This window comes from Vigna unguiculata, chromosome 10 (assembly GCF_037176805.1).
Source record: "Vigna unguiculata cultivar grain cowpea cultivar isolate G323 ecotype 2 chromosome 10, ASM3717680v1, whole genome shotgun sequence".
In the NCBI taxonomy this organism is placed as follows: Eukaryota; Viridiplantae; Streptophyta; class Magnoliopsida; order Fabales; family Fabaceae; genus Vigna; species Vigna unguiculata.
This window is the reverse complement of record NC_140801.1, coordinates 15,242,729-15,263,157: the sequence shown is the minus strand read 5'-3', so window position 1 is coordinate 15,263,157 and position 20,429 is coordinate 15,242,729. Positions and strand designations below refer to the sequence as shown.

Sequence of the window (20,429 nt, the reverse complement as noted above, 5' to 3'; positions counted from 1 at the left end):
AGACTTACAACATGCATAATGTCTGGTCTTGTGGCAGTCAAATACATCAGATTTCCCACCATTTGCTTGTAGATAGTGTTGTCAAGCTTCCTCCCTTCAGGATCTTTAATAAGTTTCATTCCTACTTTAGTAGGAGTGCAAACAGAGTTGCAATTCTGCATCTAAAACCTATTTAAAATATCTTGCATATATTTCTTCTGAAAAATAAAAATTCCAACAGTAGATTGCATTATTTCAATGCCTATAAAATAATGAAGCATGCCAAGATCAGTCATATCAAATTCAATCATCATAGACTCTTTGAACTTGTTAAACATGTCAACATCACTCCTAGTAAAAATAAGATCATCAACGTATAAGCTAACAATAAGAATCTTATTTTTATCACAAACCTTAGTAAAAAGTGTATGTTCATATGGACACTTGTGAAAGCCTTCTTTTAGAAAGTAAGCTTCAATGCGACTAGTTCAACTTGTTGCTCACTTTGTACTTGTGTTATTTGTGGTTGTTGCCCTTCTTCATCTTCATAGTTAAAATCAACTTGTATTTGATGTTTCACTTTACTTGTATCCCAATTCCAAAACATGCCCTCATCAAACAACACATCACGACTAATCACCATTTTCTTGGTAATAGGATTGTATAATTTGTAAGCTTTTGATTGCTCACTAATACCAAGAAAAATACATTTTTCTCCTTTATCATCAAGCTTTCTCCTCCTCTGATCTAGGATATGGGCATAAGCAACACACCCAAAGATTCTGAAATAATCTACTGCCGGTCTTTGATTACTCCAAGCTTCTTGTGGTGTCATATTTTGAACAACTACTGTAAGGCTTCTATTTAGAATATGTATGCTCCAATTAACTGCTTCAGGCCAGAAGGCTTTTGGCACTCCCTGCTTGCTAAAAGACTTCGTACCATGTTCAAAATTGTGTGATTCTTCCTTTCACATATGCCATTTTGTTGAGGTGTGTATGTTGCAGTCAATTATTTCTTTATACCTTGCTCTTCACAGAAATTAATAAATTCTTCTGAATTGTATTCTCCACCACGATCACTGCGCAATACCTAGATTGGAGTCCCTACTTCCTTTTCAACTAAAGCTTTGAAACTTTTAAAAGTTGTGAGAGCTTCAGATTTTTCATGCAAATAATAAACCCAAGTTTTTCTACTAAAAACATCAATGAACGATATAAAATACCGTTTACCTCCATTTGACATTGGAGTGATGGGTCCATACAGGTCTGAATGCACAAGCTCTAGTGCCTTCCTTGCTCTCCATGATTTGCCTTTCTAAAATGGTTCCCGATGTTGTTTACCAATGACACATTCTTCACATATTTGCAAAGAAATTTGTATTTGTAGGAGCCCTGTCACCATATTCTTTCGCTGTAGTGTTTTTAAACCTCCAAAAATTTAAATGTCCATATCGAAAATGTCAAAGCCAACTTTCATCTTTCCACCTTGCTGTAAAACATGAGTTAGTGATGGTGTGGAGGTATAATGGAAACATCCTATTAGGTGTCATACCAACTTGGGCAATTAATCCCAATTTTTCCTCTTGAATTTTGCAAACTCCATCTTTAATAGAAATCTCATATCCCTTTTCTTGTAATTAGCCAATACTCAACAAATTTGTTTTCAAATATGGAACAAAAAGGACATTAGATATAGTTTGAACAATATTTCTTTTTGTTTGAATTATTACCTCTCATTTTCCCATCACAGAGACTCTAAAATCATCTCCAAACTTCACATTGTCACGAAAAGACTCATCTAACACCGAAAACGCAGACTTGTCACCGCTCATATGGTTGCTGCAACCTGTATCTAAGTACCATAAATTCTTCTGCTTTTCTTCTTTGGCATTACAAACCATCAACAAAGAGACTTCTTCTTCATTTTCTATAAAGTTAGTTCTTTCTCCATTTTTATTATCCAAATTAACTTGACATTCTGATTGATAATGACCATACCTATGACTTCCTCGTCCTCGTCCTTGATGGTAATGATTTTGATAACCACGACCTCCTCTTTGGTGATGATTTTGATAACCACAGCCTCCTTCATGGTGATAATTTTGATAACTATGACCTCCTCCTTGGTGATGATTTTGGTGACCACGACCACTGTATCCTCTACCTCTTCCTCTGTTTCCTCTACCACGACCTCTTCTGTGTGTGAAATTATTATCTGTAGAGGCTTTCAATGCTTGTTCCTCCTTCTCTTGTGGGCAAATTTTCCGCTCATGAATCAATAAAGAACTTTGCAACTCAATACATGAGCTTCTTCGATGGAACAAACTACAAAATTGAAGTTTGGAGTCATGAAGCAGAATATCTTCTCAACCACAACAACATCATTTGTTGTCACCATGAATACACATTTTGTTGACAATGGCCATTGTTCGTGAAAAGTAATCGGTTACAGACTCACCTGATTTCATTCATAAGGTTTCAAACTCTAAACAAAGAGCTTGAAGTTGTTGCCTTTTTGCCCTTGCAGAACCCTGATATTTCTTCTTCATGGAATCCCAAATGTGCTTGGATGTATCTTTACAGAGGATGTTTTCCAAGATTGACCGATCAATTGCTTGGAAAAGATAATTTTTTGCTTTTAAATCTTTTAGGCGCAGCCCTTCAATTTCCTTTCTTTGAACCTCTGTCACTGCTGTGACAACTTCTAGCTCCTGAATGCCCTCAAAAACAACTTGCCAATACTCCTTGGATCTTAAGAAGTTCTCCATCAACATACTCTAGTGGTCGTAGTGTCCATCAAAACGAGGAATGGATGGTTGGACAAAGTTATGTGCCATTATTTTATTTGTAGTGGCTCTGATACCACTATTACAAATAAATGAATGAAAGAAAATGGTCACTGTGAAAGGGCTGAAAGTAAATAAACGTGTTGCTGCAATAAGTATAAAATATTAAAGAGACAAAAAATAATATTAGAATACAATGCTATATTATTCACTTAACCAAAACTTTAAATACATAAATAACAAATAATTAAATGCTACAAATTAGAGGTCCACTACTAACAGAAAATATTATAAAAATACTGACATAAAATATCTCTAAATATATGAGAATCAAGTAACTACTTAAATTTTAACATTTATAAAAATACTGACATAAAATATCTCTAAATATATGAGAATCAAGTAACTACTTAAATTTTAACATCCGCATCTCTCTGCACACGTATACACGTTCTTAACAATTAGCTGGGTGTATAATATCAAAAATAGAGGTGCAAGATTAAAAATGGGGGAGAGATCGAAAAGATTGGCCAGCCCCAACCCACTTTCTTCTCTCATCTAAAACCCTAAAGATTTCCATCTATCTTCATCTTCTCAGCTACTTATCGTTTTTAACGCACACAACCACAAACTCAGCCCTGGGTCACGACACAATCACCTTCTGCCCACCATGGACCGCCGGCGGCGACGCCGGAAGCCTTGCCGGCGATGATGCCTCCCTGCGTTTCAACTCGCGTGAATCACGATTGTACCTGCGGCCACAGCGTCTTTTCTTCCATGCGAAATCTGGACCGGGACCTGGCAGCCACACCGTCGCCACCGCTTGCCCTCGCCGGTGCCGCCTGAAGCCGGCGGCGCTGCTCCTTTTTCTTCTTCTGCGTGAGACACCCCCAGGAGACAATGTGTTAGGTCGGAGCAAGGTGCAAAGCCCGCTGTTTCAGGCCAAACAAATAAGCAATAGCGAGGATGCGCCTTTTCCTTAAACACTTTAACCTCTTCCACCGAGACATTTGGCTGCATCCTCGCTATGTTTCCTCGCTTGCCCTCGCACTTCACCCTCCATTTTCTGGCAATCCAAACGCGGCTCTATTCTCAAGGAACCTCGACCCACCTCTCAGTTGTTCCACTCCAGGTGAATGTGTGCATTCATTATTTTTTGTTTTGTCATTGTTGAAACTGATAAATGAATCGTCTCAGCAAGGTCTAGTTTCTTTCTTTAATTTTTGTTTTGTTGTTGATTAATATTATAAGTTTGATGAAGGTAGAACTAGGAATCGGAACTATTTGAAGAACTATAGAACTTTAGGGATTCCAAAGCATGAATAGAATCCGACGAATTATATTGATTTGAGAAAAGATTACAAGAACTGTGTAATTGAAGTCTTAGCGTGCCCAACTCTGTTTATTGTTTGCTTATTTGTAGAAATGCCTTGCATCCACTAAACTATTAATGCCGTAAAGAAAAATCGTGACAGATTATTCAGAATTAAACTGATTGATAAATTAAACTGATTTTCTGCCACGTGGCTTCCTTATTAACTTTCTTGTTTGATGCTTCTGATTACGACATTTTTTTTGTGTGTACTAATAATGAAAAAATAGTGCCCTGACTTAAGATTCTCAATCTAGACAGCTCATATAATGGTGCATTAATAATAGTTAAAAGTATTCAAGCAAGCTGTGCATGGATTTTTTCAAGCTATTCATGTTTTTGTATCCAGTTTCAAACTTGTTTAAGTTTTTGCTCCTTCATGAACCAACTATCCAAAAGCTTATACCTGTTTCAATAGGAAAAAAAAACTATTCCAAAAGCTTAAGCTATGAAATAAAGTCACATGAATGATTTTGTTATATTTCTAGTATGACCCCTTAGGCAAGAGCCATTTGAGATTGAAATGTGGAAAATGGTCAGACCCACTTGCCTTCTGCTGAAATTCAACTTTTGTGATAAGGATCAAAATCTAGATTTCTGACCCCAAAAGATTAAGCTGTTGTATAAGGAGACATGAATGGTTTTAAATCATATTTCTAACAATTTATTTACAGGAACCGCCTCTGAATTGATCCAGCAGGCAAACCGAGAACAGCTAGCTCCATTTGTCTATTCTGTTCATAATATGCTTGAAGTTAACGCTGAACTGAAGCAATTAGTGAAACAGAGACAACTTTGTAAAGCTAGGAATATGTTTGAGAAAATGGATCACAGAGATGAGATTTCGTGGACTACATTAATAGGTGGTTATGTCAATGCCTCAGATTCATATGAAGCGTTGTTCCTGTTCTCAAATATGTGGGTCCAGCCTGAACTTCAAATAGACCAATTCATGATTAGTGTTGCACTCAAGGCATGTGCACTTGGTGTCAATATTTGCCTTGGAGAATTACTACATGGATTTTCAGTTAAATCTGGTTTGATAACCTCAGTGTTTGTCAGCAGTGCCCTGATAGATATGTACATGAAAGTAGGCAAAATAGAAGAAGGTTGCAGAGTCTTTGAAACAATGATGGCTAAAAATGTAGTATCATGGACTGCCTTTATTGCAGGGCTTGTACATGCGGGTTATAGTGTGGAGGGACTGTTGTACTTTTCTGAAATGTGGAGATCAAAAGTGGGCTATGATTCACATACATTTTCCATTGCTCTAAAAGCTTCAGCTGATTTGAGTTTTTTACATCATGGGAAAGCTATACACACACAAACAATAAAACAAGGATTTGATGAGAGCTCATTTGTGATTAATACTCTAGCAACCATGTATAATAAATGTGGAAAACCAGATTATGTCATGCGATTGTTTGAAAAAATGAGGATGCCAGATGTAGTTTCATGGACAAATCTTATTACGACATATGTGCAGATGGGTGAAGAGGAACATGCAATGAAAGTATTTAAAAGAATGAGAAAATCAGATGTCCCTCCTAATAAATTCACTTTTGCAGCCATAATTTCTGCCTGTGCAAATCTTGCTATTGCTAAATGGGGGGAACAATTACATGGTCATGTATTCCGTCTTGGTTTTGTTGATGCTTTGTCAGTGGCAAATTCCATCATCACTCTTTATTCAAAATGTGGGCTGTTGACTTCAGCTTCATTAGTGTTTCGTGGTATAACTAGAAAAGATATTATATCTTGGAGCACTATAATTGCTGTTTATTCTCAAGGAGGTTATGCAAAAGAAGCTTTTGACTATCTATCATGGATGAGAAGGGAAGGGCCAAAACCAAATGAATTTGCTATTTCTAGCATACTGAGTGTTTGTGCAAGCATGGCACTTCTTGAGCAAGGGAAACAGGTGCATGCACATGTACTTTGCATTGGCATAGATCATGAAGCAATGGTTCATAGTGCTCTTATTAGTATGTATTCAAAATGTGGAAGTGTACAAGATGCGTCAAAAATCTTTGACAGTTTGAAAATGAATGACATTATATCGTGGACAGCCATGATTAATGGATATGCTGAACATGGTTATAGCCTAGAGGCCATTAACTTGTTTGAGAAGATTTCCATAGTTGGTCTAAAGCCAGACCATGTGACATTCATCGGGGTTCTGACAGCATGTAGCCATGCTGGAATGGTTGATCTTGGTCTCTTCTATTTTTTGAAAATGACTAATGAGTACAAGATCAGTCCTTCAAAAGAACACTATGGTTGTATCATTGATCTTCTCTGCAGAGCAGGGCAATTGAGTGAAGCTGAGCACATAATACGAACTATGCCATTCCATATTGACGATGTTGTTTGGTCTACCTTTCTCAGGGCTTGTAGAGAGCATGGAGATGTTGACCGTGGAAGATGGACAGCTGAACAGTTGCTTCGGTTGGATCCAAATTCAGCTGGAACTCATATTACTCTGGCTAACATATATGCTGCCAAGGGGAGATGGAAGGAAGTTGCAGATATAAGAAAGTTAATGAAGTCAAAGGGAGTAATAAAGGAAAGAGGATGGTCTTGGATTAATGTCAATGATCATTTAAATGCATTTGTTGCTGGGGATCAGGCTCATCCACAAAGTGAGCATATCTCAACCATTCTGGAATTATTAAGAGCAAATATAGGAGATGCTCAGCTGGAAATAAGATCTCTTCATGAAGATGTTGAGGTTTAGCAGACAGCTACATTCTGTGTCATTATGGGAACGCTAAAATGTAGTTTTTTGCTAATTTCCATATTTCATAGATTTCAAATGATTACTGGGAATCGGGTTCTCCAAAACATATAGCTTGATACGGGTTCTCCGAAAGCTGAGTTAGACATTATTCAGAAGATCACAAGTTCTTTTTGAAAAAGCAAATTAATGAAAAAGGTTGCTTTTACAGAAAAACAGTATCTGATGCCAGATGAGTCCAGCCTGATAGAACTTATTGGATCTGAAATTGACGCCTCGGTTACCATTCTCAATGATCAGTTTACTGAAATTAATGATTGCGTGAGATGCCATGATTATATTCCCAAGGAAACTGCTGCGGTGCTAATCCAATGGACTGACCTACTAGCATTTCAAGCCCCATGGGAACCCATGAAAACCATCTTGAAGCAGTTTCCTTCTTTTCACCTTGAGGGAAGGTGACTCTTTTGTGGGAGAGTATTTTTAGGCTTTTTATAAGTAAATATTATGAGGTGAACCATAAGTTGGGTTTTGAATTAGGACCGAATTTATGGTAAGTACAAGCACCTTCTATAAATAGTTGTATCCTTTCTCATCGTAAACAACTTTTTAGAAATACAATTTTTCTCAGTTTACTTCTATCTTTCCTTTCCGCTGTTTTTCTAATAGTACTGGTCATTTGAAATTGTACAGATGACAGTGATATCTCTATATTCCGCATAAGGATCAACCTATTTGAGCATTGCTCTGTGGATAGCTGATCAATGGGCTCAGGAGCCTTTGAGGTCACTCATAGTCGCTGACCACACCCACAAGCCTGCAACCCAGCCCAGATTCAGCTCCAATGGATTATTTTGCCGTGTCTCTGCGGATGTACAAAAAGGGAATAAATGGGAAAACAAAATGCAGGTGATAGAATTTTATCATTATTAATTCCTAATGTCTGCCAAAATATCAGTGGATTATGAAATAGGAATGCTGCTGCTGACTGGATAATGGATTGAATCTATGAATTATGAATTCTGCCACTAGAAATTAGAGCATATATACTCCAGTAAATGGTCTTAAAGAGGTTAACTATTTAACTCTTTGCTGATTATATACAATCTTAATCGGTTCATGCAAAAGGGAGTAATTTCATACCAAAATAGTTTTCAACTGGCATTATTATGGTTTTGATTTGTCATTTTTTCTTATATTTAGTAAGCTCAAGATTTTGAATGAGTATTTGAACATTTATATAGGTAAGTCGTGGAATTTGGGCACTTCACTTGTCTTTATGCATACATCCTAGTGAAATTATACAAAACTGTTGCAGATAGTGTACGACTGAACAGGTGTTACTTCATGTTTCCAACATGAACATTGTTCTCTAACGTATATGCGTGCTACCCAAATATATAAAGTAGCTTTGCATATGACAATTGATAAATCTAACAGCTTTGAGCATGATCTGTCTTCTTGCATTCAGCATTTTAATTTCCGTGCTTTTGTTCCTGGCGCTAACTTCTTTCCACAAATGGTTACTTTGTGATCCTCTCATAGTCTATAACTGCCTTCTCTTCGCCTGTTTTTATCTTACTTATCTTTTCAATTGTAAATATGCATGCAAATATAAAACGTCTGTTGGATCAAGTGATTTGATGATGACACTGGGCTGCTGTTATCTATCATGTCTCGGAAGTCTGAAACAAGAAATGCTTCGGGGAGATTGCCCATACTGAAGATAAAGTGTTTGGCTTTTAGTTAATACAGGTTTGGAATGCAAAATTTTTGTTATCTTGTGTCGTATGTGCCATATTTGCGGGGAGAAAAATCTGAGATGCGCTTGTTTGATTGTTTGTAGGAGACATTCCCCAAATATCCTGTTTGGTAATTAATTGTAAAAAAGAACTCCTAATTCATTAAAGAAAATGTTCATGACAAGGGAATGCGCCTTAGCTTAGGCGTAACTTTTTCTTTCTTTGGAGAACTCACGAAATATAGACAAATCTAAACATGAAATTATGAACATTATTCAAATGAAAGTAGTTGAAAGTGCAGAACTATTGTACACTTATATGCAGGTAGACAACTCTAGAAATGAAAAACATTGAAAGTGCACCTTTTGAATCAGAAGTTAAAATAAGCCACGGTGATAAAATCTGAACAGGGAACTCACCTGCTTAAGAAGCATTCAATTTTAAGACACTAACATTTGAAAAACTTCAAAGGAGTTCACCCTAAATGTAAAGGCCATAAGGTCATTAAAAATCTTGTAAAGGAACATTATAAAGTTGAAAGAAACCTATAGAACAAGATTTCGGAGTTTTCGAAATAGGCATTTCAAAATTGTTCATACAATGGACCATCCAAAAGTACATTTCGTCGAAAATCGGATGAGATCGTCCTTATTAATTAAGGCTATTGCTTCCTGCACGTTGTCAAATTTCTTTCAGCATTCTATCATTTTGGATTTCACTTTCTGGAACACATTAAAACATTTTTTTCCGGAAGACAATCACCTATGTTTTATTTCGAAAAAAAATTTTCCGGAAGTTTTTGATGAGGTAGAGTGAAAATTTTGATTGAGTGCAGAAAGCTTTTGCCATGAATTACATGATCTATCAATTCTTGGAAAGATTTCAACCCAACATCTCAACCAATAACATCGTGGAAGCTCTTGGCTAAAGAGCAAAAGGTAACATGAAAATCGAATGTACGAGGTACATGTGAAGAACATGTCACCTTTAGAAACTCAGGATAAGTGTATTGTTGATTCAAACTTGAAAAAATTCTCAAGAACCTAAGCTAAGGGTATCAAACTCTTACGACATGCTTTCTAACATAATATCAAGTGATTTCGTATAAAAGAAACCTTCTATTTATTGGACTAGAATGTTTGTTTCAAGATAAACCAAACGACTAAACCTAGGGGGTGGTATTAGCATGCATTGATCAAAATTTCAAGTTGATGAATGAGCGGGAGTTGCAACTCCTTTGGTTTATGTAATTATGAGGTAGTTAGGTGCATAACCTAACTTTAACTACCAAGCAGTTGGAGTTAGTATATGAAATTTAACTACTTTTGTCTTAGAACATGTTAAAAGTTTATAGAATATTCCACATTTTAAACTAATAATCTCATTTTTACAAAAAGTTTTTATATTCTATACTCTTCAATCTACTTCTCTAACTTCTTTGTTCTTGTTGTTGCCCTTCTTGATGAATCTTCATCTTTTTTTCTTCTTTTGTCTTAGAATATCCTAATTCAATTGAAGCTCTTTTTTCCAACTCTTATCTCTCTTATGAATTTCCATCTTTTGTTTTACAATTTTCTTTTTCTTTTCGACCCTTTATAATAATTATTTTGAACATAAAACACAAAAACTTATAATTTTTACAAATCAAATGTAAAAATTCTAAATTTAAAATGAAAAACACAACAAACAAATAATATACCAAAATATTATTCAAGAATTTCAGAATAATAGTTTAAAACAAAATAATCAAAAATTTGGGTTTTCTTCATACGATAGAAAAATAAGATATAAAATAAAATAAGAAAAAAATTCAAGAATTTTAGGATTTTCATTATGACAGAGGAATAAGATATAAGATAACATAAGATCAAACACTCAAGAATTTTACCTTTTGTTTAGACGAAAAATTTCAACAATTCTAACAAATTGAAATATTTAGTAATTAAATTACTTGCAATTGAATTCTCTTCGTTTTTTAAATAATTAGTTTATATGAAGTAATTGAAAAATCTTAAATTTCATTTTTTTTTGGATAGAGCAATTTAATTTTTATTTTAAGATGAACTCAACTCTACCTTTTTCAAACTTAACTCAACTTTTAATTCGAGATTACTCGTCTCGACTTTTGGTTTAAGTCGACTTGACATTATTCAACTCAGGCTGATTCGAACTTGTTTCAACCTTGACCAGTTTGAATCGATTTGACCTTAGTCGATTCGAACCAATTTGGTTTGAGTTGACACGATTCAACCTTTAACTAGGGTAGATTAGTTTTAAACCTTCATTTTAGGTCAACTTTGCACGACCTTCAATCTGAATCGATCCAACTCAACATTCAAACTAGGTAGGCCTGGGTTGACCTAGCTCAACCTTCAATCTGGGCTAACCTGACTTGACCTTTGGTTCGGGTCGACCTGACTCAGCCTTTGGCCCGACTCGACCTGACTCGACCTCCTAACTCAAACAACGATTGGAGCCGAACCCTTTCAACCTAGGGCACAAGCTGACTCAGAGGACCTTGGGCCTAACTTTACTCGGCTCAACCTTTGCCCAGGCTAACTTGGTTCGACCTTCACCCTTGGCCAACTTGACTCAACATTTGGCCTGGGCACATTAGGTTCGACCTTTGGCCCGAATGGACTCAGTTCAAACTTCAATTATGGCCGACTATGCTAAACCTTCGACTAAGGTTGACTTGGTTCAACCCGGGGTCTGGGCGAACCAACTCAACCTAGGGCACAAGGCAACCTGAGTCGACCTTAGGTTTGGGCCAACTTGTCTAGAACTTTGGCCCAAACCCATTCTTCTCGACCTTTTGTTCAAATAAATGAATTACTCTCTTAAATTGGCTTATCCAAACACACCATTAGGATTTTATTTATATGATAGAAAAATAAGATATAAGATATAAGATAAGATCAAACATTCAAGAATTCTAGGATTTTCTTTATAGAATAAAAAGATAAGATAGAATAAGAAATTCAAACAAGAACCTGATTCCAGATACCAAAATGATATGATCCTATCTATGAAAGATTACGATCACTTCTGACTATGAATCCTTTTGAAATATGAACAAGAAAATCAGATAAAGAACACAAAACAAAAATAAAATGACGTCATAATCTAGCAGATTAATAGCCAAGAAAAATTCATCACAAAAATATTAATCTTAGATAAACTTTGAGATTAATCTCAAGCTAGCGTGACCAAATTTCCTATGTTATACCCCTATTTTTTGATAGATATAAGAGACATTTTAGTTTGGTAGTTCATTGAGATCTATCTTCTAGAATTTATCTGATCTCTTGGTAGAAAATATGGGTCATTATTTTTACTATATAAAGGCCCTTATTAAAAAAAAACATTATATTTCATTGGCATAAATAATTTAGGCTCAACAAATTATGCTTTAGATTTTTTTTTTCTACCAATAAAACATTTTCGATACCTACCATCCTCCCTTCTTTTTTTTTTTTCATTTGAAAAAAATTTCGTTTATTACTTTCAACAAATGTGAATATGACTTTTTTTAAAGTTGCGTTCCATTTAATAATGCTTCTTATTTAAGTTTTTCTTTTTCTATAACTAATTCATTGAGCATGTCAAATATAGTGAACAAATGGTTAGTTAATTATTAGACTTAATTAGTGATTTAATGCTCTAATTTGTTACTTTATTTCATTTTGGTCCTCTTATTATTTATTTTGTTCAGTTTAGTCTTCCCATTTTTAAAAAATGTTCAATTTAATCATTTATTGTTTTTGATTCAATTTAGTCCTCTTTTTTTTAAACAATCAAATATTGTCCTCTCCAATTTGAGACTAAATTAGTAATTAAGCTTAATTACAACTTATATATTTATGTTAAAATAATTTTTTATAATTTATACATCAAGTTACGGTACCAAAATACTCAAAATATTTTTTTTAACACTATCTAAATACTCAAATTTTTAACATTTTGGTCGAGTGATTTGATGTATAAATTCTAAAAAATTATTTTAACATATATATATATATATTGTAACTAAACTTAATTATTAATTTGATTTTAAATTGGAAAGGACAAAATTGGATCAATAATAAAAAGACTAAACTAAACCTTTTAAAATAAATTGGAAGACTAAATTGAACCTAAAAATAACAACAGAAGTAAAATAAAAAAAAAACAATAAATTGGAGGACTAAATTAATAGACTAAATTAATAATTAAGCTATAATGATGTTATTACAAATCATGGTCATTTTGAGTGCATAGCAATATGGCTGTTTCTTTAATCAGGTGCTGCTAGAGAAGATCAACTTAGCTTTTACAAAGACTATATTCTTTTAATTATTTGCACAAGTTTTTATCCCTAACCACTTATAAAAAAAAAAAAAAATCAGATCAAAGTTATTTAAAATATAGAAATTAAGTTTTTTTGAGATTTGGTTCTTTTCTAGCTTATTTTACCAAAATATATATGGACAATTAAGCACCAAAAACATATTAATGCTTAAAGTGTGCAAAATGCGTCCATCAACTTAACCCTAGTTTATCACTGTAACCACCTGAATAAAACTCATCACTTATCTCGTATATCTCTAATGACTCTAAAATTCAAATTCTACCTATTTATTACTTATTTACTAACTTATTCTTAAATACTCATGACTTAAGCAATCCCAAAATCATATTCTAAACATTACAAAATATATTCTAGGACCTTAACTCTCATAAGCAATATAAGATACAATTTCTGAAAATCTAACGTTCAGAGTTATATAAATTTAACGTTCAGAATTATATCCTAGTCTTAGAAAAAGGTTAACAAAGAACACAACTGTAAAAATTTAAAATATTTGTCATTACACAAAAACGAATTAAAAAGGGAGCTAAAAAAATCTTTAATATTTGAAATTTTGCCAACCAAAACCATTTGTAGTTATTCTCGGACCAAACTCTAGGTTTTCTTACCAAACTCTAGATTGATTGGAGGCAACTTGTTTCTGAAAATGTTTTACACTACTATGCTAGGATTTAGTCTCTTTATTTTTTCAAGTCAAACTTCCCCATTAGCATTTCTAAAATAAATAAAAGGAAAAAGAAAAAAACTTTCTAAAAAAAGAAAAGGAAATTTTGAAATTGACTTGTGCTAACAAGAATTAAAAAAAAAAATCTACAATGAAGAACTTCTTGGTAAACTAATTTTATGCAATGCAATAAATCATTTCATTTTTACTTTATTTTACTCTTTCTAGAAGTGTTTGTGGGAAAGCTTCAAACATGTCTGAAAGATTAGATACAATTACATATAACCAACCATTCACTTAATGCCACTCCAAGAAAAGAATTTGGAGGCAAGTATGGTGAAGAATATAACTAAGTCACATACTTGGAAGTGATACTATAATTCAAGTGCTCACAGAAAATACTCAAGTTGTAGGAACAGATAGGACACATCTACAACACAAATATACCAAGATCACAAAAAGCATAAAGTCACAAAAACACCTATATCAGTTTTACCATAAAAATATCATCATCTTGTAATCTGCAAGTCACAAGAGAACCACCAAATCCATTTTTCAAAAAGATATCTTCATCTTGCATTTGGCTCAAGGAACCCTGCTCTGCATCCTATCTGCTCTAGCAACCTAGTAAGCTGCAAATGCTTTGCAGCCCATTGTTCTGCCAACTTTTGTTCCTTGTTTTCGGCGTCTCTCTTCAATGCAGCAAACTCGTCTTTGTACTCTGCTTCGATTCTGCTCAAAGCAGCTCTCTCCTCTTCTCGAAGAGCCTTAATCTTTGCTTCAAACTCTTCCATCTTCTCCCTTCTCCGGCTCGCCTTCTCTGACTCCAACTGCAACTCCACCCGGCTTAACCTCCAAGCTGCCTCCTTCTTGTGAGCACTCAAAGCTCTTTGCCCCTCTTCCAACTCTTTGCAGTGCTCCACCATCTGAGATATCAGCATATTTTCACTAAAAGCTGGTATATTTCCCAAAGCATAAGGTGCATTGTCTTGTCCCCTATCAGGTTGCAACCATGAGAATGGAGCTGCAGCAACTGTTGCAGAAGAAAGACTTAGTGTCACAGAAAGGGAACTTGGACCAGCAGCAGCAGCAGCAGCAGCAGCAGCAGCAGCACTACTTGAATTGGAAAGCCAAGAAGGAAGCAAGGATGATGCAGGTGCTGGTGTATCAGTACGCAGAAATGTCCCATCAGAAGCAGACATAACAAATGATGGTGAAGGATGTTGTTCCTTTACTAGTTTTTCTGCAAAACTCTCAAGTATGTGCTCGTACTTGCTGTTGTTAATTGGGTCAGGGATTCTATTGAGTTCTTTCTTCTCTCTTTGTTGCTTCTCTTTGAACACTTCCCACCACTTCCCTAACCTCTTGGCAGTTCTACCTGGAACTTCTGCTGCAATTTTCTTCCATTTGTTGCCGTATTTTGCTTGAAGCCGGATTACAAGGCGCTGCTCCTCTTCGGTGAGAGATCCTTTCTTGATGCCAGGCTTGAGGTAGTTCTTCCACCTTTCTAAGCATGACTTTGCATCCCTGTTGAGAGGTGTGTTCATGCGCTGAGACACAAGATTCCATTCCCTAGGACCATACTGTTTGACATAAGAACGTAATAAAGCATCCTCTTCAGCTCTCCAACGTTGCCTCTCTTTCATTTCCAAGTGCAAATCCGACATCCCATGTCTTGAAGCTTGAACTCATTGTGTTTCTGGAACAATTGTGACAACTCATAGCATCAATTCACAAGAACTAGGTGAGAAAGAAAGAAATATCAAACAAGAAACGATTTCATAATATCTTCAAGCATGCCTCAACAACTAAGTTGTTTGGATCAACTTAAAGCTTGATGGTAGCAAAACCAAAGCTATGTAGCAAAAACCCTGTAGGGATCAGGAATAAAAACCGACGACAAACAGTACCAGATTATCTCAAGCAGCAATAAGAATAACACTTCAAAATGAAACTCAATATATTATTTGTTACAAGTTTAGTAGCAAGACAAAATTCTACCAACAGAACCCAACTCACAACAGCATTAGATTACCTCAAAATAAGCTCATGTTAAGCATCACTATGTAACATCTTAGCTATGCTGATATCCAAAGTTCATTTATCATTTGCCATCACATGAAAAATTTGAAAAATTTATTAAAAGAAAAAATAACCACAATAAAGAATACATAGCATGGTCAACCACCACATTAAACCCTTGATAAACAAAAAGTATATACAAAAATGCCTTCACTACACGAAACCTAGACAATTGATACTTACTATGAAAAAAAAATCCCAAGTAATAACAACTTAGATTACCTCAAGTAGCAAAAAAATAACACTTCCAGATGCAACTAACGTTTCTTTATCCATTACAAAATTAATAGCAGGGCAAAAATCTACCCGATACATTGCCATATTATTATTTTCTCACAAATGTAATCTAGTATTGCAATGGCATCGCAGCGATGCAATAGACCATAACATAATAAAAATCAGAGTCCATATGGCAATGGCAAACATATGGCGGAAATTTTTTGTTTACATTCTTTACACATACTTGAGGGATAAAGCATTAACTGTGCAGGGAAGTATCAAATATAAAATCAACTAACCAGCATGAAAAATATTTAGCAAGAAAGAAGAAAAATGGAAAGAACATATAAACCTCGAGGACGAATGACTTCAATGCAGTTAGCTAAGTACCAAGATGAAACCACAATCGCCACCTAGGTGCGAGTGTTATAATATTTTACCAGTAGAAATCCAATAGTCCAAAATAGATCAACCAAAGTAATTACGTATCAATGTATCATAGTTATTTCTTTGCTCAGAAGTTGGTACATTAGTTGCAATTAGACAACAAGAAGAAGACACATGGAGTTGCCTATATGGATCAATTTCTAGCCTTTGTTATTGAGCAAACAGCAATATGTAAAACAAAATCTCCCACTACCAAGAAGTTTATGTTACGGAAATTTGAAAACTACGAGTTTCATTTGAAATAGAGAATTTTGAATTAGTTCAACATGGCAACATGATAAAGAACCATGAACTAAAATCACCACCGCCAATAATTGAAATCATAGAGAAAATCCAAGTTATTAAATTAATAATCATACATTGAAGTCTAACATTAGCCCTGAGAAGTGCAGAACCAACTTTAGTGAAATTAACCTCAAAAAACCACATGAGAAAAAGAAGCATTCAGTGAGAGTAAGCAGAGCAAAAAACACATCATCCCCCCCCACCGCAATTGTATTGCACGTGGATACACAGAGATAATGGATGACAATAACTGGAATAATCAAAAGAAAAACAAAACAAGAAAGAGTACATAATGTATCAGCTCCAAAATCAAGAATTCCAGAAAACAATGAGAAAACAGACAACCGAAATCCCTTTTTCTACATGAAGTATATAATAAAATATACCCCGCTGTCGCAATTTTTTATCCATCAAAATCACATCATCGAGTAACTTAAATCAAGCGCGTGGTCGATTTAGCATATTTAAAAGTAAAATAATAAGCCCTTTTGAAAATAATAAGAACAGTGGATGCATTGAAAAGTGAAGCAGCGAAGGAAGGAACGAACATTTGAGACAGCAATAAAAAATGAGTCTTTTTCAGGGAATGGAGAAAATGGAGCATACCCAGATGGGGAAAGGCAAAGGAGAAGTGGGGAAAGTGAGAGTTGGAAGGGTGAATAGTCAACAGCATGTTGTGGTGAATGAAACGGCGGCGTTGAGACAGAAGGGAAGAAGAAGGGTCAAAGGGGATGGCATGTTGAGGATGATGATGATGATGATAGGATGAGTGTGAGAGAAAGAGAAAGGGAGAGTGGGGTGGTGGGGAGAAGACAGCACTGAAATGGAGCAGAGAGAGAGAGAGAATGGGAGAAAGTGAGAATAGACAAGACAGGGAAGAGAGAGAAAATGGGGACAGTGTGTACGTCGGTTTCAGCGCTTAATATGCGAGAAAGATGGCACGCGAATGATAAGGGAGGGAAACCACGACTAGTATTGCTGTCCGTTCATTAATCAATACTAATTGATTCCATTCACCTTATAAATCATACCCAAACCAAACCAAGACTCTTAGATGGATGTAGGATTGAAATTCAATAGAAAATTTATCTTTATTTTAATAAATATGATAAATGGAAAAATTATTTTAATTAATAAATTTATACTAAAATTTTTATTTATTGGATTTTGTCAATCTGTTACAAGATCGATCACTAATATTCATACAAGTTTTTTCTAAAATTTAAGAAAAATGAAAATCCACATAAACCATTATAGAAATAGATTTTAGAATGTATTAAAAAACTGGACTTTTTTATTGTGATACATGATTTTGGGTAGGGATTAAAATAATAAAATTGTGTATTGCAAACCTATGAACTCAAGTACATTGTTTGATTCCAATTGAAAATAATAGAAATAAATGTATCAATTATATTTCTCCACCAAATTTAGTGTACTCATGATAAGAACAAAGTGGAAGAATTTTTTACTCATCTGACAAATTTAATGCAAAGGATAAGTTGAATAGATTTTTTTCTCTTTTTTAATGAAAACTTTCAAATATAAGGAAAATTATATTTTGATTCTAATTTTTTTACTCTTATCATTTACTTTTTGATGTGGCTTAGTGTGAGTCATTGATTATTTTAAAGAAAAATTAGTGGTACATTAATCAACGACTCACACTAAACCACGTTAAAAAGTCAAAAAATGGAAGTAAGTCATAATATCATTGTTTTAAATGTAATTACTAGGACTAAAGACACATTCTTTTTACAAATTATCTTTGTCATTTTGTACAAATCTTTGCCTAGAAGTACATCACATCTCTCACATCTTTCTCACAATTTTCTACAACTAAAGAAAGAAAGGTCTAAGGTAAGCTTTCTCTTCTCTTGTTTTTTTTTATATTCTCTTCTTCTGTTCTCTTTTATTCCTTTCTTAGCTATTTAAATTCTTAGTCATAGTTTCGATTGTGACACACCGACTATTATACTAAATAATTATTATCTGATAAAAAGATATGGAATTAATTTTTTTTTATAAGATTATCCTTGAGAGAACATTAATAATAACATAACATCATATTCATATATATGGTTTACATCTCTGTAATTGTTCATGAAATATTACAAAAATATATATTTGTATAATATTAAGAGTCTTACATCAAAATAGAAGATTTATCTATATTTTTAATATCTCCTAAAGATATTAATAAAAATTATCCATGAGTTAATCTTCAGAAGATCCACCAACAATATCCCGAATAACTCTCACTGAGCAGGTTCATCTTCTGTTCATGCAACAGGTACATATGAAAGAAAAATATGAAAGGAGTGAGGTCTTTATAAGCCTTAAATATCAATCTTAATAAACTCAACAAACAATACAGACACCGGGGGCCTAGATTTGGACCTACAACCACAAAACTTGATCTTGTTTTACCAGACATATGGATCCATATTCCACTTCTGATGATCCAATCTGAACATCAAAAGTTGCTTTGGGAAGTGATTAGGTAGTCGAGTATTTCTCATAAAACATTGGTACAATCATAATTATTTCTTTCTCGAGAATATTAGCCATTCACCGGCTCACAAAAGAGATATATACTCACTACCTAACCTTGGCGATGCCGAGCAGGTATCAGATAGTCCCAAGTTTGGCCTATGAATATCCTAGTCCAGGGCGCTATTTTGAACTATCCAAATATTCACCTACTTGGTAAAACTTCCTTAGACCCCACCATGATCCCTGCCTTTCATCCCGCAGTGTACCAAACTGTGACTTCCCAAATACAAACACTTTGACACTGGTTTAATCTCAACTTATTGAAACCAGACTTAACTCTTACTTAACCGACATACTCTTGGATATTTTCAAAGGTCATTAAATGTGATGACTATCAATTCATGTCATTGTATAAACTATACACAAAGAACATAAAATAAAATAAAATGTACATGTAATTTTCTTATATTCAAGCTCACTGGATAAAATAATATTTACTTTCACTTCACTTTTTTTTTAATCATAAGATAATGATAAAATAAGAATCAAAGCAAGAACTTTAAATAAATAATTAGATAAGGATTATAACATTATAAATAAATAAAATAACAAAAATATAAATTAAACGGGACCGGTGCGTAACTAGAGATATATTAATTGAAATAAATAAATGGGACCAGTGCATAACTGGAGATAAAATAAAATAAATAAATAGGACCAATGCGTAACTGGAGATAAATAAAATAAAATAAATAAATAGGATCAGTGCGTAAGTGGAGATAAATAAAATAAAATAAATAAATAGGACCAGTGCATAACTGGAGATAAATAAAATAAAATAAATAAATAGGACCAGTGCATAACTGGAGGTAAATAAAATAAAATAAATAAATAGGACCAGTGCGTAACTGGAGATAAATAAAATAAAATGAATAAATAAATAGGATCAGTGCGTAACTAAAGATTAAATAAAATAAATAAACAGGATCAATACATATTTGGAGATTAAATAAAATAAATAAATAAACAGGATCAGTGTATAATTGGAGATGAAATAAAATAAATATAAGAGGATAATAAATGAAAATAAGTTAAATGAAAGTAAATAGAATAATATATGAGTCAAAATAAATAAAAGATTAATATAAAACTCATGAGCTTATCAAGATTAATATATAAAAGCTTAACCTCACTCCCCCTTACCTTATTGATTGAAGAATACACTAATAATATTTGAAGAGGACTAAGATCTCTTTGAATCTTTGCT

The 20,429-nt window shown here is 34.0% G+C and overlaps 1 protein-coding gene and 1 pseudogene across 5 annotated transcripts; one reads left to right on the top strand and one right to left on the bottom strand.

Moving 5' to 3' along the window:
* The first annotated feature begins 3,255 nt into the window (after nucleotides 1-3,255).
* On the top strand, nucleotides 3,256-8,802 carry LOC114166770 (Tetratricopeptide repeat (TPR)-like superfamily protein). The gene is made up of 3 exons (XM_028051582.2): nucleotides 3,256-3,899; nucleotides 4,814-7,429; nucleotides 7,570-8,802. Exons 1-2 carry the CDS (start codon nucleotides 3,734-3,736, stop codon nucleotides 6,874-6,876), a joined length of 2,229 nt encoding a protein of 742 aa, XP_027907383.2. The 5' UTR covers nucleotides 3,256-3,733; the 3' UTR covers nucleotides 6,877-7,429; nucleotides 7,570-8,802.
* A 5,092-nt stretch (nucleotides 8,803-13,894) lies between these two features.
* LOC114167021 (transcription factor AS1 pseudogene) lies at nucleotides 13,895-17,568 on the bottom strand (annotated as a pseudogene). Of its 4 annotated transcripts, none has more exons than XR_014984967.1 (2): nucleotides 17,215-17,568; nucleotides 13,895-15,332 (listed from the first exon to the last, which is right to left on the bottom strand). The product of XR_014984967.1 is annotated as a transcription factor AS1 pseudogene, transcript variant X2 (transcript). The 4 variants fall into 4 exon arrangements; XR_014984966.1 differs by having other exon boundaries at nucleotides 17,273-17,566; XR_014984969.1 differs by lacking the exon at nucleotides 17,215-17,568 and adding an exon at nucleotides 17,053-17,190.
* Nucleotides 17,569-20,429: the final 2,861 nt, after the last annotated feature.

What these genes read in the sequence shown, in the direction of transcription:
- LOC114166770 (XM_028051582.2), top strand. Translation starts at nt 3,734, where the DNA reads ATGCGCCTTTTCCTTAAACACTTTAACCTCTTCCACCGAGACATTTGG. An exon ending in TCTCAGTTGTTCCACTCCAG is followed by an intron (nt 3,900 to 4,813) that starts GTGAATGTGTGC and finishes ATTTATTTACAG; the next exon opens with GAACCGCCTCTGAATTGATC.